Source organism: Archocentrus centrarchus, chromosome 15 (genome assembly GCF_007364275.1).
Source record: "Archocentrus centrarchus isolate MPI-CPG fArcCen1 chromosome 15, fArcCen1, whole genome shotgun sequence".
Taxonomy (NCBI): Eukaryota; Metazoa; Chordata; class Actinopteri; order Cichliformes; family Cichlidae; genus Archocentrus; species Archocentrus centrarchus.
In genome coordinates this window covers 971,826-997,161 of record NC_044360.1, presented here as the reverse complement: position 1 = coordinate 997,161, position 25,336 = coordinate 971,826, and the positions used below count along the sequence as shown (strand labels likewise).

Genomic DNA, 25,336 nt, shown 5'->3' with positions numbered 1-25,336 from the left:
GATGGAGGGGACGTGCAGTCGTCACGGTTGTTTTCCGCTCATCTCATATTGTGGGATTGATCTCCAAACACACTGATCAGTTTTGTAATCCCAGCAGCATGAAACAGACTTTTTAAAAAAAGCCTTTATTTTGAAAGCAGGTAACTTCCTGCTTGGTGTCATTAGAGCAGGAGAATCCCAGGTGCGCATAGAAACAAAACCATCAGCTGATTGGACACAACCTGCGCCATCAGTTACCATGGTGATCTGAGACACCTGCTAACCCACGAGTCTCCGAGATCTGAGGATTGTTCCACGGTCGATCTTCCAGTCAATCATCTTCTGTGTCCACAGGCCACAAAGTTTCCTTATTCATGCTCAGCTTCAGACTTTAAATTAGTTCAGGTATAAAAACATCTCAGTCTCCCTGAACATCATCAGGACGTCCTCATCATGTTAAGATGGTGCCAAATTTCTACAAGCTAAAAACTTTGAGACATTTTCACACCTGTGCAGTAAAGTGAAGCCATCAAAGACCTCCATCCACACAGCCCGAGGCCATTGGACCCGAGCGGACACTCAGGCAGGCCGGTTCTGGCCCCTGAGCCGCATGTTTGACACTGAAACTTATTTCACTGTCAGACTAAAAATGAAGAAAGACGATCAGTGATAAAAAATATAATTTAATGTATTACTTCATACACCGCACGTGTGTGTGTGTGTGCGTGTGTGTATGTGTGTGTGTGAGAAAGAGACTAATCAGGTGGGGGAGGCGGAGTCACTGAGGAGATGTGACTGAAAGAGACTAAAACTTTATTCCAACGATGCAAAAACAGAAACGAGTTAATACTGCAACTGTGTGTGTGTGTGTGTGAGTGTGAGTGAGAGAAAGCAGTTTCAGTAAGGAGACACAAACATCACGCAGAGTACGGTGCAGGTGAGGATGGCAATGACTCAAAGGCCCCACCCACCACCTGTTGGGACCTCCTCTACCTGAAATCTGGAAGCTTGATTGGAGAACGTGGAGGCCGTCACTGCTGCTTCGTGATTAGAGCGTTGCACCTTTTCTCGGTGTGGCCTCAGTGTCCGCCCTGCTAAGCTAAGCCCTGAATGTGCGCGCCGAACCTGCTTCCGTGTCAGGGGCGTGGTTATGTGGCGAGCGATGCTGGGACGATCTCCCTCAGCAGCTTGTTGAGAGCCCCGATCTTCTCCTCCAGTAGGAAGTTCTTCTTCTCTGCACGTTTCTGCCGCTGCTCGGTAACCTGCAGCGCCTTCATCAGCTGCGAGTTCTCCAAGTACAGGTCCTTCAGCAGTGCGCTCGACTTGGTGTTCTTCGCCAGCTGCGGGGAAACAGGGACAGCTCAAAATTCGGCCAAACATGTGCAGACGGCGGAGAAGCTGCTGCAGCACTCACCTGCTCTTTGAGCTGCTGGACCTTCTCCTGCAGGACCAGACGGACGCCCTTCAGTTTTGTCTCCAGGTCCTCCATCCTCTGCTGCAGGGCCGCCATGGCCTTCTCGTACTGATCCTGAACACAAACGCACAAAAACACACTGATTTAGGGCTTTAATGCAGTGCCATAAATCAGACTTTAGCCTCCATCTGCTGAGGCCCATTGGGGCTTCCAGCCCTCCATAAAAACAGCAGCGGGCTGGATGAGGCTGTCACAGTGTGTGTGGTGGAGCTGCAGCCTCTGACTCACACCAAAGAGGCGGAGCCTCCAAGACCTGGGACCCAGGTGAAGAAAGAGGAAATGTTTTTCCACAGTCAGTGCTCCTCAAAATGAATCCAACCTTCACAGGTTAAAAAGCCAATCAGAGCCCTGAATCAAAGCACCTTTTCAGCAAGTTTAAAAATGCTCGTCACCTGCTCGTTTGGTGACATCAGTGATCCGTGGACTCTGTTTCTAGGACCGCGTTAGCTCATACTGCTAACGTCTGGACCACATCAACACTAAAACCCCCTCATTTCACCACATCGCCCCAGTCCTACAGCAGCTGCAGACTCCCAGTTCAATTCTGAATTCAATTAAAAATTCTTCTGAATACATTCAAGCCACAACCTGGCCCCCACCATCTATCTGATCTTCTCATCGCCTCCTCCTCCCACTTCCTTTGTTCTTCTTCCATCTGCCTTGGTGTACCCCCTGCCCGCCTCAGCACCACAGGGAACAGAGCTTTTCTCGCTCCGATCCCCGACAGTGGAATAATAATATTGACTCTCTATCTTCAAACTCAAAACTCACCTGTTTAGAGCGCCTCCTCGCTTAGGTCCCGGTCAATTGAATTCTGTTCTTTTGTTTTTCTTCTGTGAAGTGTGTTTGGGTGTTTGAAAGGTTCTTACAAATAAAATGTATTATTTATTGTTATTACTGCTAACGTTTGGCCCAAGTTCGCTCGTACCACTAACGTTTGGAACGTCACTGTTTGGATTTGGAGTCCTTCACACAGACGTCAGTCCAAAGACTGCTTTTGAACTACTTTCAGATATTGAAAAGTGTTTAATAGGTGAACCCCATAGCAGAGAGCAGGTTTAGGGCAACCTTTGACCTATGACCTACCTGCTTCATGGTGATCTGAGAGCTGCTCTTCTGCTCCTGCAGCCTCAGGGTCTCCTCCAGCTTCTGACTCCTCGTCTGCTCCTCCACCAGCTGCACCCGCAGCAACTCCATCTGCTCCTTGCAGCCACCGTCCGTTTGCTCCTGCAGCTTCTGCAGCTGCCGCAGGTGCTGCGCTTGCACCACGCTGAGGGCGGCGTCCGCTCGCACCGCCTGCACAGACGCCACGATTTTTTAAGGTGGCCGCTGAGACTGATCCAGGCTGAGAAAACATTGTATGCTTTCTCCCTTTGCCTGTTTGACTTGCTCCAAAGCTGCTTTAAAAAGTTTTAAGTAAATGCAGCTGAAGTGTGTGTGTGTGTTTTCATGTCTTTATGTGCTGCTGGGAACACCAACACACAGATCGCTGTTTGAGGGTCGCTGTGACAATCCGATCTGAACCGTCTGAGGAGTCAAAACTTTGAGGTTTCATTAAACTCTGGAAACTACAAATTTCTCACGCCGATCTCGTGTTCAGTTAGGAGCCACCTAAAACATCCATCACAGAGGAGCGTCATTAAGGCCGAGCCTCGTTTGTAACCCTGTCCACTTCTTTCATTCGTCATCAGAACAAATACAAAACTTTGGCCCTGCAGGTTTTTGGCACAGCAAATCATCTGAGCTCATCAACCACCCCCCCCCCCCCACAAAACCCTATGGCACATAAGGATTGTAGTGAAATTGGGGTTTCCATGGAAACCAATGTTGGGTAACACCTGATTTGTAAACATCTGTATACGCTCAAATATTGATGCAATTATTTTTGGAAGCACAACACTTAGAAACATATTCAGTGATTGTGATGAAGTGAAGCAAACTCAGTCTCATTCATATTTCCCTGAACGCTCGCAGCGCCATCTTGTGGCAGCACCGATGTCGGGTCCACCGTCTGAAACCTCATACACGGGTCGTCAGTATGAAACAAAGGCGCCGATTCAGTGAAGCAAACGTCTTTAAAAAGTGCTTTCTACCACTGAAAGCTGCCTTTGTTAGCGCCTCACCTGTGAAGTTCACCGTGTGACACCTCACTGGTGTTTATACTAACAACACCTTTTGTCGAACTTTCGTAACTGGTAGCGACACTGATCGAATTACTCATGCAGGAGTCGTGAAATAGGAAATCTTAAATGCTACGACTTCCTGGTCAGGTCGCCAAAGTTGCCGTGGTTTTACCACCTTGTGGACTTAGTTTAGTTTCAGGTCCTTCGTCTTTCCTTCTTTCCCGTTTTATCTTGTTCATCTCTACAGTTTTTTTTATTCTCCATCATTTTATTTTTTCCTTCCATCTTTTTCTCTTTCCTTTTTCTTGCTCACCACCTCATTTTGTTGGCTCGTCTCATTTCACCTGTTTTCCTTTCTGGTCATAAAATCTGAGCTCTCTATAGTCCTGATCCAGTTCACAGACCTGGTCCTGAGCCTGGGTCCGGGCCGCCTCCACCTCAGTCAGTCTGCTCTTCAGCTTCTGCTGCTCTTCGCTCAGTTTGTGAACCTTCACATTTTCCACCTGCAGCTCTGAAAGCTGAAAAAAACAAAAAAAAAAAAACACATCAACCAATCAGCTTTAAGACTCAGTGAGTAGACCCCACCCCTCAGCTGCACCTGGAGAGTACCTGGTGTTGGAGCTCCTGGTTCTGGACTCTAAGTTTGTGTGTCTCCTTCTGCAGGGTGACAGAGGCCTGCTCCTCCTGCTCCTCAAGGGCCTGTCGAAGCTCCTCCTTCTCCTTCATCAGCTTCTTGACACCAGCCTCCATCTCCTCCACCTGAAAACAGGAGCAGTGTGATCAGGGGAACGATGGACACTGTGGCCTGCTTTAGAGCATCAAGGTGATGTTGGAAAGATGTGACCTAACCCTGATCTGAGCGTCCTTCAACTTCCTCTGCAGCTCCGTCACTTCCTGGGCGTGGCTGAGTTTCTCCTGATTGATGGCGGTGAGCTGAGAGCGAAGCAGCTCTGCCTCCGACTCCAAAGAGAACAGACTCTGCTGCAGCTTCTCCACCTGAAGACAGGAAAACGTCTGTCAGACTGAACTTTAAGCTACAGCAGGTTCAACTAAACCTCTGAAACAGAGACTAACCAAGGTTTGGTGATCATGTGACACAGGTAACAGGTTTAAAATGAAACATTACGCCAAAAAAAAGAGGAAGCCCCAAAACCTGCAGTTCCTCTGCAGTCCAGCAGAGGTGCCAGCAGTGAGTCAGTCCCATGTTAAAACTTTAAAGCAGAAATGAACATGTTTACAGCTGATACAACAACACCCATCACTGATGATCCCCATCTTCCCACGATTAATGAAGATATGAAATAAATGTAGAGGTCAGGATAACATTACAGCCCCGTTTAATAACAGAAACCCTTCAGCAGACTAAACTATTCTGCCCTAATTTGGAGGCCACGCCCTAAACTTACTCGTGTGTGTGTGTGTACACGTACAGGAATATCATAAGGCAACCACATTGTTTCCATATGAGCAATATTGCTGAGCAGTAGGTATGGCTTTAATATTGCTCAATGATGAGTCTGTACTATTTATGGCCACGAGTCATCCCTGACCAACATGTTAGACGATGCTCAGCCAATCAGAATCCAGCATCACAGGCTAACCAATCAGGCTGCAGCCTGGGACTGATGCTCCTATAAACAGACTGGATCTTTACCTGGAAGTTTCTCACCATCACCTGCTGCAGCTGTTCAGGGACCGAGGTCAGCTGATAGAAATGGGGAATCCACACTTTCTCCATTTCAGTCACTAATGGCCAAGTAGGTATAGCCAATCACACAGCCCAGTATGATCACATGATTAGGCTGAGCCAATCAGGCATGAGAAAGAGGCTGCATATGATTAGCATATATTATCATAGCATTAGCAGCCTGAAATCCTCCATGTTGTTTACTCTCCACTTCAGATAAATACAGCCAAAGAGCACAAAGCTGCTAAACATCCAGGAATATGAATATCATGCTGCACATGAAGAGTAAAGAACTCATAGGTAGGATTTCATGGCTCAGCTGCATGTGGATTTGGAGTCCATAGACCAGAAAGGTAAAAACCTCACAGATAGTATGATGACAGCATCCTCCTGCTGATTGAATTATTAGGGGCATGGCCTCTCTGATTGACAGGTGGATGGTGACACAGGTGGCTGTAGCTGCTAGCTGTCTGCTTCCCCTCAGCTCCCCTCCCTGAACTGGACCTCTGCATCATGTTTATGCCGTTGGAGCCTTTTTAATGACATTTACTGACCAATTATCTGGACTCCACCTTTTTGTCCCTTGTGGCTCTAAATGAAAACAAAAACCTCGGCAGTGGCCCAGTCTTGCTGAAATTGAAGGTTAACTGCATGTTTTTGTCATCATTCTGTTGCACGCAGTTTTTACTGTTCTTATATTTTTATGTCAGTCTGAGTTGTGACAGTGACCTTTGTGTTTCGGTCGTCGACGTCTCTCAGCAGTTTGGCCTTGTCCTCCTCCGCCCACTGCAGCTTCAGAGTCACAGAGCTAAGCTCCGCCTCCAGCGCCGCCTGGCTCTCCAACTGAGGAGGCGTAGCAGAGAGACAGCGAGGTTAGGGCGGGTATGTCTGAAACACCTCCCAGCTCTGAGCTGGGATCACGTTGTCCTGCAGACGGTCTGCAGCTTCAAACATGTAGAACCTTCTACCTTCTTCTTGGAGGTGCTGAGCTCTTTCTCCAGCAGCTGTTTCTCCTGCGTCCAGGACGCCTGAGACTGCAGCTTCTCCCTCTCATGCTGCAGCGCTTCATCCTGCAGCCGCCGCACCTTAAACCAGCACAGCAGAAACGATTCATCGGTCTTCATTTGATCAAACTCAATAATCTTAGGAAAATAAACCTCCTCCGTACGTGTGCTGAAACATCATCCGTGTTCAGCTCACCTTCTCTTGCTCCTCCTCCTGCTCCTTAGAAACCGCTGCTAGGCGCTCCTGCAGCATACGCACCGATTCCTGGTCTCCACGGAGACGGGCGCTCAGCTCGGCGTTGTCAGTGCTCAGCTGCAGGTTTCTGCTGCTCAGGTCCAGAACCTCCTCACGGTATTTGGAGTTCTGCAGACACAGAGGAGGAGTAAATATGGATCATTTCACTGTCTCGTTTTGGTTCATAATCTGGATTTCTGAAACCCGAATCAACCCTAATCCTGGTTTGGAGGAATCTGAATGTGACAGCTGATGTGTGAGTTTAATGTGATTACATTTAAAAACTCTTAAATCGAGTTTTTACAGCCTGGAAATTAAAGAAAGAAACCTGAGGAGGTCCTCAGTCTCCATATCCTGGATAACCTGAGGACTACGAGGCTGAGAAGAACACACTGCACACTGAGACGTGTACGTGTACTTTAATGCAGTGCTGAAGAACTAACAGATCTGATGTGGGTGTATCAGAAACAGCAAAGGTTCAGATGCACTCAGGTTGATGTTAAATCAGAAGATATTTGACTGGAGTTTGGTCCCTCAGCAGGTTCTCACCTCTCTGTGCAGCCTCTCTTCTTCTTCTCTGCTCCTCTCATGTTCTCTGTGCTTCTCCTCCAGTTTCCTCCTGCAGGAGAAGCAGCAGACATCAGGGGGCTCCACAGCATTACATTTTATTTAACGTTAAAGGGTGACGTCTGGTGGCTTTGATGAGAGGAACTAAAATTTCTCAAATTTAAGCTTAGCTCCTGACAGACGAGGTCAGAGAGTTTCACCACTGCTGGGGAAAAGAGATCAGAGATCATTCTTGTTCTGCCCAGAAACACCTGAGCCCCACCAGGCTGCACACCTGACAGCTCAGCCTCTGTTTCTTTGGCTTTGTATTTAGACATGTTCTTACTAATTCAGTATGAACTTCACTGTAACCCTCTGATGAAGGCGTGAGCTGCAGCAGCGTCCGCTCACCTCTTCTTGGCGACGTCGTCCTCCATTTTGTGGACTTCCTGCTGCAGGATGCCGAGTCTCTCCTGGAGAGCTGTGTTCTCTGACCGGACCTCCTCCAGCTGAGTCCTGCAGCCCAAAGCACAGAATCAGAACGTCCCTCACCTCAAACACGGCCTCAAATAATCAAACACGGCATCATGATTGGAGAGAAGCTCACGGCAGAGTGCCAATCCAGCACCATGAACGTGTTAGCCACTTTTAAAACGAGCAAACTGATCAGCTGAGCTCTGGAAAATTAACACAATGCTTTGAGGAGGTTGGACGAGGGCGCAGGAGGACGGTCAGAAACGAGAGGAAGCCAGGATCCTTAACGAGCTCAGAAATTGAGAGAGCAAGACGGCTGTTATTAATTTCTCCAGGCTTGCTGCTTTTATATAAACGCTTACCGCCGCGGGTTTCTCATGACTCAAATCTGACCTGCACAGGTGAGGAACTCGTCCATGACTACAGCCAAAAGCAGCAGCAGACGGTTCGTCTCGTTTCTGTCTCACCTCCTGCAGCAAGTTTTACAACATTTCTACAGATCATCATCATCAGGTCACGTACAGACTTCAACTATAAAGAAAGAATTTAAGATGAAAGAACAGACAGACGGGAGGGCGGAGACAGACAGACGGGAGGGCGGAGACAGACAGACGGGAGGGCGGAGACAGTGATGAGGATTTTCATGCGTTTAGATGTCGGTCATTCGGTTAGCGATGAGGTGAAGAGTCAGTCTGCAGCAGTGCATTGTGGGTGTGTCATTCAGTGAACTGTAAGATTCTGGTTCAGGCAGACGGAGGTTAGTCACCGATCGGGTTTCGGGTCTCTGAGTCCGACTCATGCGCCACAAACCTGTGTGGACTGGTCGGATCCACGATGCCTTCCAGAGCCAGAGCCAGCTCCTCCAGCTCCATCAGCTGCTGCATCATCTTACGCTTCTCCCTCTCAAAGTCCTCCTCCGCCATCCTCAGCTGCTTCTGGGAGTCCTGCAGGGCCTTCTGCAGCTCGAGGACCTGCTCGCCTGCTGCCCCCTCAGACTCGCTGGTTTTGGCATTGAGTTTTCTCCTGAGCTCCAGGACCAGGTCTGCGGTGTCATTGAGCTGGGAGCTGAGGTCTCGGAGGTGATCTCTGAGAGAAGAGATCTCCTCCTCCATCTCGACTATCTGGGTGGAGAGCTGGTCAGTGAGCCGGATGTAGGTCCCATTCTCCTGGCTCAGACGGCAGACTTCCTCCTCCTCCTCAGCCAGACTGGACCGGAGCTGCGAGGTCCTGGCCTGCTCCTGTTTCAGAGCCTCTTGCAGGCACTCCTCACTGCTCCTCCTCCTGTCCAACTCCTCTGAGACACCATCCAGCTGCAGCTGCAGGTTGTCCACAGCCATGGCCTGCTCCTTCAGGTCCTGGATCAGCCGGGCGCGATCTGTCTTTAATGAGTCTAGTTCAGCCATGAGTTTAGAAACAGACTCTGCTTTGAGCCTGAGCACCTCCTGCAGGTTCTCCACTTCCGCCCTCAGGGAGCTGACCGCGTGCTCTCGGGCTTGGAGTTGAGCCTGTTGCTGGGCGACGGCGCTGGAGAGGCGACTGCAGTTTCCTGCCACCTCCTCTCGGTCCTGGAGGAGGCTATCGGACGTGGCCTGCAGCTCTTCCAGCTCTGCCTTCATGTGGGACACTTGAACCACGAGCTCCTCCTCCCTGCTCTTCGCCAACCGCAGCTCTTCCTCCACCGAGTTCTTCTCCGAGGCCAGACGTTTATTCACAAGCTCGTGAGACTCCAAGAAGGCGATGCTGTCCTCGAGCTGAACGCAGGCCTCCTCCAGCCGAGCCTCCAGCTCACTGCTCCGCCCACGAGATGCTTCGAGATCCTCCTTCAAACTGGCCTCCAATTGGCTGGATGTCTGCACGACACCCTGCAGACTGGAGATCTGCTCCTTTAGGAGTCGGACCTCCTCCTGCCGCTGCTCCTCCATCCTCCTCTTCTCTTCTCGGGCCATCTGCTCGCTGCACAGTTTCTCCTGCTCCGACTGCACCAGTCTCCTCTCCCAGAACCCTCTCTGCTCCTGCAGCCGCCGGCGCTCCTGATGGAGCTGGTGCAGGAGGCGGCGCTGAGCCTCACCGTGCTGCAGCTTCATCTGAGCGAGCTGCTGCTCTGACTCCTCCCTGCTCCCAGAGACGCTCGACATGAAACCAAAACCAGCCAACTGAGTGTCAGCGTGTGTGCTGACAGGTCATCCATTCAATACAGAAATGTTGATCATAATAACTGGAAATAATAACTGGAATTTTTCAGCAGTTAAAAAAAACCAAACAAACATGTTTTTACAGCTTAGAGCTTTTATGTTGATAGTTTATCAGCCTTCCTGTAACTTTGTGGGAGATTTTATATGTTTACAGGTGTCGGGACGTTCTTCATGTGGCTGACGGCCCGAGTTGATGCTGTTTAAATGGTTCTGATGAAGAGGACATACACGGAGACGCGGAGGCAGCCGTGACGTAAAAACGCGTTCATAAAATGTGAACTGTGACTTGAAAGATTCAGGCCGATAAAGTGGAAAGCCTCGTGATTGGTTTAAAACTTCTATGATGTTTCTCTGATCGTGTGGCGGTCACGCGGCTTTCAGAGGTGCTTCGGTGGAGGAGGATACAACAGGCTCAGGTTACACACTGGCACTATAATGTTATTCAGTGTTACATTAAACTTTGGTTTTAAACGCCATTTGATACAAAGTGTCATGTTGTTTGTGGTTTCACTGCATAAAGTTTCATCACACTATTTTTTTTTTTTTTGTCCAAATGTGAAGCTGAGTATGAAGAGCTTCATCAAAGGAGCCACGAGGACCTTTTTTTTTTAAACGAGATAAAGAACAATGATGGTTTCGTGAGGTCACCACCCACCTGACCAGCATCACCTCCTGGTCCATCTTCAGCTTCAGCTCTGCCTCCAGCTGCTCCTTCTCGGCGCTCAGCCTCTGCACCAGGTTACTGATCTCTCTGGCAAAGTTCTGCTCAAGCTCGGCGCGCTCCCGCTGCATCCTGGGAGCACAGATGGGGTCAAAGTTCAGAAACAGAACGGCCAGGAGAAGGAGCACTGCAGCCCGAGGTACAAGCGATCAGAGGCGAAGTCACCTGCGCTCCTGCTCGCTGCTCCGCCCTCCTCCTCCTCCCTGTTGGATCTGAGTCTGCAGCTTGTCCACGGTCTCCTTCAGCTGCTTCACCCGCTGCTCCGCCTCAGACTTCTGCTCCTCCAGCTCACTGATCTCCAGCTGACAACAGATCAAAACCATAAATACGTGACCACATAAAGCTTTTCTGTTCTGCAGCCATCGAGAATCCCCCGCTCCACGACTTCCCTGAGGTGGAATGAAAGGAATGAGAGGAGGAATGTGGACGATGGGGGAAAAGCAGGATTAGATCACTTTAAAGTGGAATGTTTGAAATAAAAGTGGGAATATATGTGGGCACGTGTGGAATAAAAGCAGAAATGTTGGAATAAATGAAAGTAAGAACACTGGAAACATTTTGCGTGGAGCTTCTTGATTCTCTGAAAGCTTCCAGGTGTAGAATCGGACCTTCATTTCTTCCCGTTTCTGGAGCGACAGGTGTAAACACCTTCCTCACCTTGAAGGCCTGAGAGATGTCTTTACGCTCCACCTCCATGCTCTCCCTCATCTTCTCCAGGCTGCGCTCGTAGTAGTTCATCTGAGGAAGAGAAGGAAGGTTTGACCGCTCGCTTTAAACCAGCAGTCTAACATCTGTGACGGCGAGCGTGTTACCTGCGTCTCCAGCCGGATGTTCAGCTGCTGCAGCTCCTCGTTGTGCTTCTGCTTCAGCTGCTCCAGGGCCAGCTCGGTCTGGATGCTGACGGCCGGGCCGGGGTCGTCGTCCAGTGAGCAGAGAGCTGAGGGAGAGAGGGCGGGACACCAGCTGCTCAGGCTCCAATCAAAATCTGCCAGATGCTGTATCTGAGTCTTTCAGAGGGTTCATGTGGAGGCTCCTCCACTCTGAGCTCCAACCATGCTGAGGTTACACCTCCAGCACTAACCACACCGTGGAAGAAGCTCCACCCATTATCACCATGAGCTGGGAAACATTCACTCGTGACACGCCGACTTTGCGTCACCTGTGGTCATTTTGCCCGTCACCTGGTCCTGGGTCACTTCCTGTGTGGAACTGTCTGTCTTACATCCACCTGATGGTGTATAAACCTCCACACGCTCCTGCTTCCACTGCACAGAGGTTCCTACACCTGAACTAAGAAACCTGCCAGCATCTTCGTCCTGCTCTGAGGGTGAAAGTTTAATAAAGTTTGGCTGTTTAATTTCACAGGTCAGTTACTGGATGCTAACTGAGGAACTGTCATCACTTCCTTACTGTGACATCACGTTTCATGGTGTCGCTCTGCGTCCTCACAGTAAGGAAGTGATGACAGCTCGAGCTAGGACAACGAGCTGGTTCATTCAGCGTCTACCTGCAGAGACCAGGTGAATCAGGTAACGAGTAATCTAACGTGTTACTATTTGCAGTCCAGTAATCAGATTACAGTAACGTATCCAAGTCACTGCGTTACTATTTTTGTGATTTTCCTCAGTACAAAGATATATGTTTGCTTTCTTCTTGCGTCTCGGGGAGTGACGTCTGACCGTTTTCATCATGAGGACAAAAACAGCACAGCGACACAAACGGAAACAATGGAGGGAGGAGAGAGATGCACGTTTTCTAGCTGAAATACAGGAACTACTGTGAGTCTGTGTCAGCTAAAGATGACAACATCAAGGTTAGTTGTGCGCTCTGTGCTGTGACAAAGTGCTATCTAGCTTCAGAAACACAACATCAGGTTTAAAGAAACATCTGGAGTCGCAGCACAGTCACACTTACAGAGCGAGTCGAGCTGCGGCAATGCAGGAGCCCCCCAAACAACAAAAGCTGGACTTCAGTACAAACCAGTAACGGGGGGGGTGCCAAAAAGTGATCGTCTGCCAAAAAGTGATCCTGATGTTTCTGTGTGTGTTTATGTTAATGTCTTTGCTTATATTGGTAAACAGAGTGCAGTCAGCATGATTTATGAAGGGCTTATATATAAAATAACCTGTTTTTCAACAATCTTTAGGAGTCTGTGTTATTGTACCTACATTATAATCAATCCAGTGATTTTTGGACACTTCAAATATCTTTATAGATCTGTGATGTCATATTTGTTTCTGCAGCTTTCTGAGACAGATTTCTGTTTAAAAAGACATTTTTAATGTCAGACAGTTTTTACCTTCATAAAAAACAAATATATAAAAGTCACTTTGCCAAAAACTGAGTGCAGCTTCTACCTGTGATAGAAATGCTGTTTCTCTCTCATAATGTCCTGATATCATTCATGAGAGATATGGTTGATAGATGCTTCATAGATTATAGATCAACAAGTCATTTACGGCTGTTTAAATACAGACGATCACTTCCTGGCACACCAGCAGCTGTTGAATGTAACTCCTAAAGTAATTTGTAATCTTACTTAGTTACTTCTAAAATCAAGTAATCAGTAAAGTAAGTTACTTTTTAAAGGATTAATCAGATTACTTTTTCAAGGTAACTAAATCATCACTGGTCATATCAAAGCTCGAGGGTCACACAGTGTTTCACAGGAAACAGGAAGCTGCCAGGAGAGAAACCTGGTGAGTCAGAGACCTCTTAGCAAAGCACGACCCCACGCAGAGGTCACAGAGAGTGGGAGGAGCCTGAATGGCTGAGTGAGAATCATCGCCAATCACAGTCAGCCCCGAGTAACAGCATTGTGTGACAGTGTGTGTGTGTGTGTGTGTGTGTGTGTGTGTGTGTGTGTGTGTGTCACCTGCTTTATTAGCCGGCTCCAGTTTCTTCCTGATCAGCGGAGACGAGCAGCGCTTCACATCTAACTCATCTGAACACAAACACCAAAAACAAACAAAAATAAAATCAACTCTCAGAGACACACACACACACACACACACACACACACACACACACACACACACACAGCAAAGACTTACCCAGAGACATGACTCAGATTTTAAATCCTCACCAAGACAGAAAGCTGTGGACTGACACCCGTAATTAACTCTGTGTGTGTGTGTGTGTGTGTGTGTGTGTGTGTGTGTGTGTGTGTGTGTGTGTGTGTGTGTGTGTGTGTGTGTGTGGGCGTGTCCACACCTTCACATGTCCAACCTGAAAATCCAGTTAAAGTGTCTCAGCAGAGTTTGTGACTCACAGCAGGTTTCAGTTAAAATTCATGTTCAAATCTGGCCTGAAAACCAATGATCGGATTGATCGATAGACTGAGCCGATCGATCGAGTACCTGGGGGTTTCTGCTTTTCTCTGATCTTTGTAGATGTTTTCAACACTTTGATTAAAGGAAATCAAACTGAATGATCCACTGACGTCAATCTGAATCGAGTGTTTTTATTGGACGGTTTCCTGGAACCAGGCGCAGTGGCGCCCACACCTGACAGGAACAGGTTAACTTCAGGTATGTTGTGAGTAATGAATGTGGGTGTTCAGGTGCACAGCATCACCAGAATAAATCCTAATGAAAGCTCCTCAGAAGGTGTGTTCAGGTGAGAACCTGTGAGCAGGATTTAAACCTGAGGGGGCTCTCCTGTCAGGAGCCATCTGTGTCGGTCAGCAGCGTATTTGTGTGTCGTTGTGTTACCGGAGTCTGACTCTGAGCGTTGCTGGTTCCAGCTCAGCGCGGCGGCGGCTCCCGTTCGTCGTCTGCACTTCCTGCTTCTCCTCTGATTCTTCAGCAGCTCCAACTCTGAGCTCAGCTCATCGTTTCTGTCCCGCAGCTCCTGAACACAACACACATTCTCAGTGCTCACACAGTCCTGAATCTGCAAACACACACCAGCAGAGGAAACCCCTCGGCTCAGTCTGCAGGTGAACAGCCGGTCACACACACAGCACGTCTGAGGTGCAGTTACAGCAAAGCTAAAGTGAAAATGTGGTCACTGAGGCTTTAACTCTGACACACCAGCTTCCTCCAGCTCCTGGAAACAATCTGTTCCAACCACTGATGATCTTTTTACTGCTTTTTCCCCTGGGATGGACGGATGGATGAGAAACTCCCCATCCATCCATCCATCCATCCATCCCCCATCCATCCCTTGTCCAGGTTGTCTGAGCAGAGATGCCCACACTTCGCTGTCCTGTTGGACTCGGGGGAGACTGGCTGCACCATCTTGTGGTATAAATGGGTACTGCATCAAAGCCTGCTCCTGCTCTAAACACACTGAAGTCATTCAGACAGATGTTCTGGATGTAACGCCACAGCTGCTGCGTCTGTCTGTAAACTATCCTTTACAACGAGCACCTTAAAAGTATAAAAACATAATTCAGTTTTTAGTGTGCCGTGAACATTTTGTCTGTTAACTCCTCACAGCCCTGACTGCGAGCTGGGAGAAACCCTGCAGATGTCAGACACTCGGGAAGGAAGCACGTTTCATCCAGCTGAGAATAAGGACAGTAAACAAAAGCCACACTGATCACAGAAGAGCTGACAGAGCAGACTGCAGAGGTGCTGCAGGTACGAGCGGCTCTCACCTGGATTTTCTGTCCCAGCAGCCGTGAGGCGTTCAGGTGCACAAACACAGACATGAAAACCGTTTCAGATGGTGATCTAAAAACTGAAATATCACCGCTCTCAGCTTTGACATCATTTCACTGCAGCTCAGCATGAGAACACTTCACTAAAGTTTGGAGGAACAGGAGAACGTCACAGGTACCTCCTGAATGATTCATCTCACTGTTCCAGCCTCCTTTACACCAACGGGAACCTCCTGTGAGTGTTTCATTCCTTCACATTTAAAAGAAGCTGAACTCGCAGCGCTCCCACTTCATTTGCTTTAGTACAAGAACTTCAGTATATTTAACAAAGCCTGGCAGAATATTACCTTCAAAGTCAATATTTTCTTCCAGGATTTCTGATAACTTCCTAAGTACAGGAGATATCCACATGATTTACAGGAAAACACATTTAGAGAGGCTGAGAGGGTGGAGCTGCAGGCCGGAGAAGAGAGGAAGACCTCAGAGGAGGTTCATGGATGAAGGAGGACATGCAGAGGGTTGGAGTGACAGAGGAGGATGCTGGGATGGGGGGGGGAGATGATCTGCTGTGGCAGGACGAGGAAAGGCAAACTGTGCAGCCGCTACGAAAACAGAACTGACTGCAGTCTACTGACATCTACTGACGAGATTTTACACACTGACTTCAATGTTTATTCTGACCCGTCAGACTCGAGTTTATCATTACTCTGCATTTTAATGGTTTCTTCACTGAAAAAGAGATTTTAATCTGAAAGGACACCTGACACATCCGCCTGGTTTCCTGCTGCGGTCTCCAACATTAGCGTTTCCTGCCTGCTTCCTTTCTATTGGCTGAGAGGGCAGTCATCACAGCGTGTAAGCTGGCATTTACACATCCATATGAAAAACACAGCCCAGAGCTTCAGAGCTGGAAGCTTAAATTAGAACCTGCAGGAAGCCTGCTGGACACTCCGTGTCTGAACATTCATGTCTGTGAGCTAAATGTGCAAGAAAAATCTAACAGATTCTTTCTGCAGCCAGAGAAACACCAAGCCCGTCAAAATAAAAGCATGAGACGGCTTTAAGCTTACCCGGCACTGCTGTTCGTACTCTTTGATGATTTCAGAGAATCGCTCCTCGTGGCTCAGACCGACGCCGGACGGGTCCAAACCGCCAAACTGCAAAAACAAAACACCCGTCAATCAAACAGTCCATCGATCGATCGGTGATGGATCATCAGCTGCTTCAAACTGAAACATAAAAAGTCATCGAGGACAAGGCCAAGAAACCAAGTCAGAGGAAACCATCATCAATGATTCAACAGATACAAGCAGGAGAGTTACCCAACACCAGCCACACACACACACACACACACACACACACACACACACACGATCAGGTTTGTTGTTTTGGATCATTTACAGCAGTGACTCCCAAAGGATGGCTCAGAGCCCCCCAGTGGACCATGAAGGTACTGCAGGCAGGCTGCGAGGGCTCAGTCACTTAAAAAAGGAACGTGACTTCCAAACTAAAGTTACTGTTGAGTCCTGAACTCGTCTCTGGCTAACAGCGGCCGTCAGGAGGAAGTCCGGCTGTTACTGCACAGCAGGGAAATCACAGGATCGAAAAGTCTGAACACAAAAAGGAGGAAATCCTTCGTCTTCAGTTCTGTGAGTAAAGTTTGGGGGTCTTCTGGTTTATGTCTGCCTCACCTCTCTTCTTTGTTCCCCCATCTACCCCTCTGAGCGGGGCTCAGGTGGAGGTCAGGTGATCTGACAGGTGCTCTGGACCATCGATGGTCCCTCTGAGCTCAGGTCACGGGGTCACGCCTCGTCCTTCCTGCTCTCATTTTCAGATCTTGTTGAACAGGGATAAACTTGCCAAACAGCTGATGTGATTTTTGAATTAGGTTTTGTATTCAAACCGGGACCTGGTCCCCTGCAGCTGCCACAGAAGGTGGTGCTGATGCTGCTGGAAGCTTGTTGAACAAAAACAGGAGAAAGTACGAGATCAGTAAAGTGAGATCAGATCTGAGTGTAACTCAAACATCCCCCACTTGCTCTGAAAGCTCTGCTGGGCTGCTGTTTACTGTAATCTGATTACTGTAATCTGATATGAAGCCCCTCAGTGAAAACGTGCCTGATCGATGAAGCTGTGGATGATTTTTATGGCTCAGAGCGAGCCCTGACCGGGACACCTCTGATGTCTAAGGTTGGTCACCTTGTCGTGCAGCAGCTGGTCGAGGTCTCTCTGCAGTCGGCTCACCGAGCCTTCGGCTTTACTCAGCTCCATCTTCACGGCGTTCAGCTCCTCCTCCAGATGACCGTTCTCCTGTAAGCAGAGAACATGTTCCACACACACACCTGAGCACTCAGGTATATAACCCGAATATTAAAAATGAAAGAATTCAACTCAAAGGAGACGAACGAGGAGGAGGAGGATGTAGCACACCTGCACGGCGCTGTGGAGCTCCTCCTGTAGCTCCGCCTCCTGCGCTCTGAGCAGCTGCAGCTCCTCCTGCAGGGCACCACGCTCCGCCTCCACCTGCTGCAGCAGCGTCTCGCTCTCCTGCTCCGTCTCACATCGCAGAGCCGTCAGCCTATCACGGAAGTCCTGCTCCAGGTCCCTGCCAATTACAAAGTGACTCATCAACACCGCCGTCTGACCCGCTTACACTGTGTTAGTGCCTTTAATAAATCCTGACTGAACCTCTTGAAACGAACCAATCCTGTGCAGCTAATTTACAGTTTGGTCTGTGATTGGACGAAAGAGCCGGATCAGGTAACGCTCTGATTCCTTTAAAGCTAACAGGGAACATTATAAAGTGCAGGCAAAAGCCCGACCCTGACCTGATCCTGCTCTGGTTGAGCGTCTCCATGCTGGCGTGCCGGTCGTCCACCTCTCTGACCAGCTGCAGGTTCCTGTGGTCGGCCAGGTCCAGGTCGGCCTTCGCCTTGTCGCGCTCGCTGCGGGCCTGCTCGGCCAGCTCCCTGAACACAAACCGACAGAGAGCACGGCTCAGGAGCTGCACTGCATCACCTCAGGAGGTCAGAGCAGCTACGAAGGGAGCCCGAAGCTCCCAACATTTTACCTGCACGATCAGAAATCAGTGCAGACTAACTCCTCACTGACTCAGAAATACATCAATAATCAAGGTTCTGTCTGAGGAGGCCACAGATCAAAGCAGGTCACACATCTCTGATTCTGGGATACTTCAGAATGTGACGGCTCACCTGCCTCGGCTCACCTGCCTGCTTTCAGGCGTGATCTCAGTTCAAAGGTGTCTAAATGCTGTGGTGTTCTGTGACCCACCAACAGAAGCCGTTAGCACAAAAACACGCAGGACACAAAATCCTGAGTCCAAAGGTCACAGCGTTCATTTTTCATTAAGACTGTAACTCTGATCAAATTTCAGTTTTCTAAGGATCTGCAGACGCAGCACGGGGCGCTGAACTCTCCACCTTCAGCACGTTAAAATAAGAAAACTTACTGCAGGTGCTGGATTTCGTTCTTGTAGGAGATGAGCGCCGCCTGGTGGATGCCGTTCCCGCTGACCAGCAGCTCGTTGTCCAGAGCCAGAGTCAAGTCTGCCAGACTGAGGCGCTCCTCCAGGGGGAAGTCCAGAGTCTGCAGGGACACAAACCCACACCCCAAACAGCTGATGTTACTCATCAGGAACATCTGTCCAGCTGAGGCCGCCTCAGTTCTCAAAGGTGATTCAACAGGAAGTGCATAAATCTGCTGCAGGGTCAAACTTTATTTACTTTATTTGTTCTTCGTGTATCTGTGTCTTATGGCCAGCTGACTGTAAACACCTTTATAAATAAACTTTTCTGTTTGATTGGTGTCTTAGTGGCTCTCAGAGTATTTCAGAGTATCCTGGGAGTAAATGCTGCTGGCTGTGCTGCGGTTCCTCCACAGTAAAGATCATAACTTCAGCGTTTGTGCTTTCTTTAGCTCACAGCCTTCACGTTAGCAGCGAACAGACAAACTGAGCCTGCAGGCAGCAGCAGCTTAAACAGTCACAGAAACACTTCTAACACACAAACGTCTCTAAAGACTGAAAAACGTCTTTGTTAATCAGATTCAGAACTTTTAAAAACTAACTGACAGCCTGCGGCTCAGCTCTGGGTCCTGCTCTGCACTGACCTGCAGGATGTCCCGGCTGTTCCTGATGCCCTCCTCCGTCCACAGGGTCATGACGCGCTCGGGGCTCGTGCATCCGGAGCCGTCGTCCAGCCGGCTGAGGACCCTCTGACCCGCGGCGGCCGTCAGCAGGGAGGGCAAGGTGCAGCGAGCCGAGCGCTCCTCCGACACTGCCGGAGGCTGCATGGAGGAGCGGAAAACAGAGAGTGAGCGACCAGATTCCAGAGTCCTGAGAAACGCCTGCTGCTGCAGTTAATCTGGATTAACACACGGAGGAACACCAGATTTAACCTGCACGCTCTCCCTCACATACAGGCCCCCATTTCTCTGAGAGACACACTCACATCCACAGTCATCAAACCTCGTTTAACCATCACAGGAAATTTATCCTGAGGCGCCACCTTTTATCCACGATATCAAGTTTTTAAACCGTCCATCAGTTTTCATTTAATCAAGCAGCAGCTGGAAAAAAAAGCTTAAAGACTTTTTTAAGGACATTTAGGACCAAACAGCCAAAGTTTGAACATCTTTCCAAAAATGAACAGTCAGCGTCTGAAGGACATTTTCTAAAGTTTGATCAGGAATGAGCTGAAAGATGAGACGTTTCACCTGCTGACCGATTTCACCTGCACAGAGACATCGATCACCAACGCAGGTGATCCACACGGAGCCTCGACTCACACCCAAACTCTCTCGTGCTGACTGTAACACTCGTGAAGAAGTGAGGCCTTCATCATCAGCATGCTGCCAACCCTGCAGCTCAAACACGTTTTATCAGCCGGCGCGAGCGTTTCAAATAAACGAACTAATGAACACATTAAAGCTCCCGCTGCCTCACGGTGGGAACATCGAGCTTCAAATGAAGCGCTGCTGAGACCCGTCAGAGAGAAATGTGACACAGCTCCACAGACATCACACACACACACACACACACACACACACACACGTACAACACGAGGAGGGGCAGCTCTGAACTCAGATTCACAATCAGACAAACCAGAAACCAAACCGGCCTCTTTAGAAGCTGTTTCAGCATTTCTGCTCAAACTGAAGCGTCAGGCTCACGGCCTCGGTGACCGCACCAACCCCCCCAAACTGCTCCGCAAGCCGCTTTGGAACCCGCCCCCGCCCAGCTGCTGATTCTGACTTAATGCCGTATCTGCTGTCTGTGAGAGCTGCACTCCTGCCTTCAGACTTTACAGCTACACACACTGAACAGCTGGCAGGTCCCAGAACCTCATTACAGAAGGAAGCATGAACCTTTCTCTGACCGCAGTGATCCTGTAACTGTTCTCCACACCATCGCCGTCTTTGCACTGAACAGCGTCATCGACGTTCCCCTCAACTACACATGAATTAGTGGAACAGACCCCCGTGTGGCTAAAGCTAAGTTTGCGTTCATTCTGCTCTGAAAGGAGCTTCCAGGTACGTGGGGGTGTTGATCACCTGAGCGTAGCAGTGCGTGGCGGCCCTCGTCCTCTCCATCCTCACCCACATTTACAGCCTGAGCTCACAACTTTTACATGCATGTGCATGCGAGCTGCTACCTGTTCACCTGCAGCCACCCCACCCTGATTGGACTGATGACCTCCAGCTGCAGCAGAGCTTCCTGACTGGCTGAAAGGAGGAGGTGAGGAAAGGTGGAGCTACGTGCAGCAGCTCCTGACATGCTCATTCTGAATGCAGCTCAGTGATCCGACTGCAGTCATTTACAATATCCGATCTCAGAGCTTCTCTGTCTGAGACGATTACGATAAATGCCAGCTGACAGAACTGAAGCTCACATGCAGTCATTTCAATAAAACTTCAAAAACTTTCAATAAAATATTTTCTGTAACAAACAGGTCACTGAGTCAGCTTTTCTTTCAGCAGTGAGACGTTCAGTCAGGGTCAGGTGGGTCAGAGTCTGAGTCAGGTGGGTCAGGGTCAGGTGGGTCACTTAAACTGATTGGCTGGTTATGGCAGTGAATGGAAAACACTGTTCATGAACATCAGTGTCCTGAGTGGGGGGGTTATGTGTCCTTCAGAAGGAGGTGATCCAGGAAGCACTGACGCTCTTTTCCTTATTTGGAGAATTTAACCAGCTCTGATTTTGGCTGCAGACCCTTCAGGAAGTCACAAACTCTCTGAGCATGTGCGTCTCACCTTGTGTGGCGCCCTCTGCAGGTCAGCTGATCGTACGGGGGTGGAGCAGGTGATGGGGGTGGAGCCACACAACACCTTCTTGAACTCGCTAATGCTGACTCTGCCGTCGAGGTCGGGATCCAACCTCCTGAGCAGCACGTCCACTTCCTGTTTACAGCCGCAGAGGTCAATGCAAATACTGATATTATCACAAATAACGTGCCGCAGAGGTGACAGCAAACGCCTCGCATGGAGCCTCACCTCACTGTGCAGGTGCTGCAGACCCAGGTGATCACACACCACCGTCAAGACGTGTCCTCCTGGCTCCTCCCCCTGCTGGTGACCTGCAAATAAACACGTGAAACCAAGCTTCAGATTTTCTTCCTGAGTTTGCTGCTGGTGCACACAGGTGTGAATAACAAGCATCTACACTTCATCTCTACATCTGAGCGCGCTCCATTGCAGGATGGATGGACACCATGAGATGATGCTGAGATTTCAGACAAATATTAATCGGCTGATTAACACCTTTCAAATGTTTTATAGCTGCTGGATGTGTTGCTGCCTGATCTGTACCCTAATCCAATTTAATCTCTTCCTGTCCCTGCCTTTTACAATAAAAGCTGTAGATATACGCGGTATGGTGGCTGTGCTCCTGCAGCAGCAGAGCAGACTCTCTCTGATCACCAGCTGATTAAAATGAACTTCCAGAGGTTCGTATAAACAATTTACAGCAGCCTGTAGGCTGAAAATCAATTTTACCTTTCTGTCTCTCAATAAATATATAAATACTTTTATTTTTTGTCAGTAAAGTCTAATAAATGTCAAACAGTTTGGGTAAAAAAAAAAAATTATCATTCATGAAGAAAAATTAGATTAAAAAGTGAAAACTTTGAAAACCTTTTAAAAATTGCTCATTGATAATTAAACTCTCAGTAATATGATGTCTATGATTAATCTTTTGGTGGTTTTATGAAAGTCACACTAATCATCAGCCCAGCTGATGGGGCCTTCAAACGTCGCTGCACTTGCTGGTATTATTTTATTAACGTACCGCAGACGACCTCGCGGATGTTACGGCGTGACCCCCCTCCCGCTGCGACCCAAACAGGTCACTGAGACAGGAGCATGTGACCAAGCGAGGTGGGAAATAGGCTGCAGGGCTTTGATGTGAAAAATAAGCAGCTGTATGTCAGTCAATCCTACTCATCACATCTTTCATTAAACGTCTAAATATGTTTCAGTAACAACATAAAGTGTGACCTTGTTTTACGATTTCCTGCTTTTAGGAATAAAAACAAACAAAGGGAGAGAAAAAGTTCTGCAACTTTAACAAGCCATGAAAAACAGCCTCTTTATAGAAACAGGTCAGAGCAGTTCATCGGTTTGAATTCAACACCAGCGAGAAACAAGAATTTTAAACTACAGCAGCAACAGGAAGTGCAAACACTTCTGCACAGATCGAGCTGCAGGAACGAAGCAGCTGGATGAACTGTGGAGGTACCTTTAGACTGAAAGGGTGTCTCCTTCTGACTTCCTGTCTCCTCATCAGACTTCAGGCTCTGCAGAGAAAACATGGAGGTCAGTGACTGCAGCACACACATGTGCACACAAACACACACACTCTGTGTTTTTCTGTGTTTACCAGCCTGTTAAACGAGTTTGAACTAACACAGTGTCCCAGTATCCTCTTCACACAGTCTTTCAAAACAAGGTGTGTGTGTGTGTGTGTGTGTGTGTGTGTGTGTGCGTGTGTGTGTGCGTGCGCGCGCAGTGGAGCCATTAGACCAAACAGCTATTTGAAGGAATTCCTGAGCGGCCATTACTTCTGCTACGCTGACCATATTATATGTGTGTGTGCACGTGTGTGTGTGTTCACGTGCACACCCCTGACTGTCATGCTGAAGAGCTTAGCATGTAAACCCTCCTCCTCCTCCTCACTGTCAGGACTTTCATGGGAAAGTGAGGCTGCAGCAGCTTTGCATTTCCCTGTGAAAATCAGCTGATCGCTGCAGCTGGTTTTATCCAATAAATCACTTAAATGTGATCAAACGTTAACGACACAGGAGCTGAAGAATCCTGCAGATTAGCTTTAGATTCATGAGTGTAAAACTTAAATAATGCTGTCCACATTATAAAAATCAAATTCAGCATTAAAGAATACACAAACCACTGGGCTCCATTAGCCCGACTCGTGCTGACAGTTAGGAGCGATCAATGAGCTGATCGATCGGTGCTTTATCAGGTCTTCCTAACACGGAGCAGTAACAGCGGCACTGCAGGAAGCAGCCTCTGAATGTGAAGTATTTACTTAGAGATGTCACAGAGACGACAGCGCAGACTTACAGAGAAACTGTTCACACACGGCCGGTCTGACTCTATTCTGACTCTACTCGGCTCTACTGCCCATCGGAGCGCCGTGTTCAGCGTGACCGACTGAAGCGGCGTTTCATGAGCAGCTGTTCTGTCAGTCAGGATCTTTGATGGCAGCCGGAGGCAGTGACGTGCAGCCTGACAGGAGAATAACTGATCATCAGGTAGCAGGAACGCTTTATGGGACATCACAAAGATTTTGATGTCCAAATTCCCGCGCTCTCCATCGGATCACTGAGCGGGAAAAAGTGCAGAGCAGCTGTGGAGGTCTGTGGCATCGACGGGTCAGAGGGGGCCGACTCAGGGAGGAGGTTTAAAGCCCGATCAAGAACGCTCACACGTGATACAGTTATAAAGGGCGCTTTATTTTAGTTTACTGCATTCAGGGATTTGATCTGGAGACATTTCAACTGGTGGGCAGAAAGTTTGTTAGTGCTATCAAACGTTCGTCATCCACCCTGAGCTTATCTGAACACATCCGCCTGTCCTCCGCAGCCTGACGCAGTCACAACAGCTGATATACAAATGAAACAGTGCAAGATTTGGACATATGAGGGATAAGCATTCATCTATTAAAGGTTCATTAGAATTGACAACATTTGGTAATCAAACAGACTGATACTGGCTGCAGGAGCGGGCGCTGATAAACATACAGCAGTCAAATTCCTGAACTCATATGGAAACGTCCTGTTTTACAAAGCAGCTGAAACAGACACAATTATTCAGCCCCTAAAATCACACATCAGGTGGCAACAGGCATTCAGGTTTCTGTTCCTACACCACACACTCATGCCTGAACTCCAAGAAAGCTCAGCTCCGGATGCATCCAGGCGAGCAGCAGAAGATTTGGGATACAGCCCTGCAGGGCGATGAAGCAGAACTCAAACATTTTGGGATCAGCAGGAGGAAGAACGAAAGAACTCTCCCCGCAGTGACCCACGATGGGGTGACTTTGGTTCCTCAGGAACTAGAACCTACAGGAAATCCTGTAAGAACGTACGTCAGGACGTGAGGTTTGGGTGGGCGTGGACCTTCCAGCAGGACAATGACCCCAGGTATGCCTTTAAATTCACCAATCCTGGAACTTTGTAGCAGTCACATGACCTAAACCCCAGGACATAACAGGAGCAGAGATGAACTGACTCCTAAGGAGCTGGTGTCTGGCTGTGCATCACCTTCACTGCTCTAAAGCACTGAGGACACTTACCAAGAAGGTGCTTACTGATGTGTAGACTGCAGCATTCAGTAAAACCTTCAATATCACTTTCATTATGATATTTACACCCCACTGCCTACTGCCATCGTTACAATGGGGCCTTCCAGCTGTAGCTGCCGGTCCTCTCAGAGATGCAGTCACGCTTCAGGACAAACATGAATCACTGAGTCTAAATCCTCACCAGAGATCTGCTCATATATCAAACATCCATCACACAGACGAACAGCAGAGGTGGGAATCAGTCCACTGAACAACACGGGGGGGGGCCTTTCTCATCCAGTTAGGCACAACACCACCAACACACATGAACATAGGAATATAAACACGTCCCTGCTGTTAAACTCACTCAGCACGCTCACCTGCACAAACTCATTAACTCAGTTTCCTGTTTCTAACAAGCTGAAGGATCTCCAAGCTGCTCCTGATGGGAGCAGAGCATCCTGCACCACAGCTGTGT

The 25,336-nt window shown here is 48.6% G+C and overlaps 1 protein-coding gene across 2 annotated transcripts in view; it reads right to left on the bottom strand.

The window, feature by feature from the left end:
- Positions 1-775: 775 nt before the first annotated feature.
- Positions 776-25,336, bottom strand: part of ninl (ninein-like) — a 36,636-nt gene continuing 12,075 nt past the window's right edge. Inside the window, exons 5-31 of one of the 2 annotated variants that reach the window (XM_030748373.1) lie at positions 22,795-22,852; positions 21,552-21,634; positions 21,312-21,458; positions 19,170-19,346; positions 18,511-18,647; positions 17,870-18,010; positions 17,472-17,646; positions 17,241-17,351; positions 16,112-16,198; positions 14,149-14,287; positions 13,311-13,379; positions 11,248-11,372; positions 11,093-11,173; positions 10,601-10,737; positions 10,370-10,507; positions 8,333-9,634; positions 7,460-7,564; positions 7,052-7,121; positions 6,464-6,631; positions 6,232-6,348; positions 5,993-6,106; positions 4,426-4,572; positions 4,186-4,335; positions 3,981-4,094; positions 2,540-2,749; positions 1,394-1,507; positions 776-1,319 (exon numbers count right to left, since the gene is read on the bottom strand). In XM_030748373.1, the coding sequence (XP_030604233.1) occupies positions 1,128-1,319; positions 1,394-1,507; positions 2,540-2,749; positions 3,981-4,094; positions 4,186-4,335; positions 4,426-4,572; positions 5,993-6,106; positions 6,232-6,348; positions 6,464-6,631; positions 7,052-7,121; positions 7,460-7,564; positions 8,333-9,634; positions 10,370-10,507; positions 10,601-10,737; positions 11,093-11,173; positions 11,248-11,372; positions 13,311-13,379; positions 14,149-14,287; positions 16,112-16,198; positions 17,241-17,351; positions 17,472-17,646; positions 17,870-18,010; positions 18,511-18,647; positions 19,170-19,346; positions 21,312-21,458; positions 21,552-21,634; positions 22,795-22,852 (4,608 nt within the window). In that variant the 3' untranslated portion in view covers positions 776-1,127. The remainder of the gene's footprint in view (positions 1,320-1,393; positions 1,508-2,539; positions 2,750-3,980; positions 4,095-4,185; positions 4,336-4,425; positions 4,573-5,992; positions 6,107-6,231; positions 6,349-6,463; positions 6,632-7,051; positions 7,122-7,459; positions 7,565-8,332; positions 9,635-10,369; positions 10,508-10,600; positions 10,738-11,092; positions 11,174-11,247; positions 11,373-13,310; positions 13,380-14,148; positions 14,288-16,111; positions 16,199-17,240; positions 17,352-17,471; positions 17,647-17,869; positions 18,011-18,510; positions 18,648-19,169; positions 19,347-21,311; positions 21,459-21,551; positions 21,635-22,794; positions 22,853-25,336) is intronic. The other variant, XM_030748374.1, reaches the window with a different exon arrangement.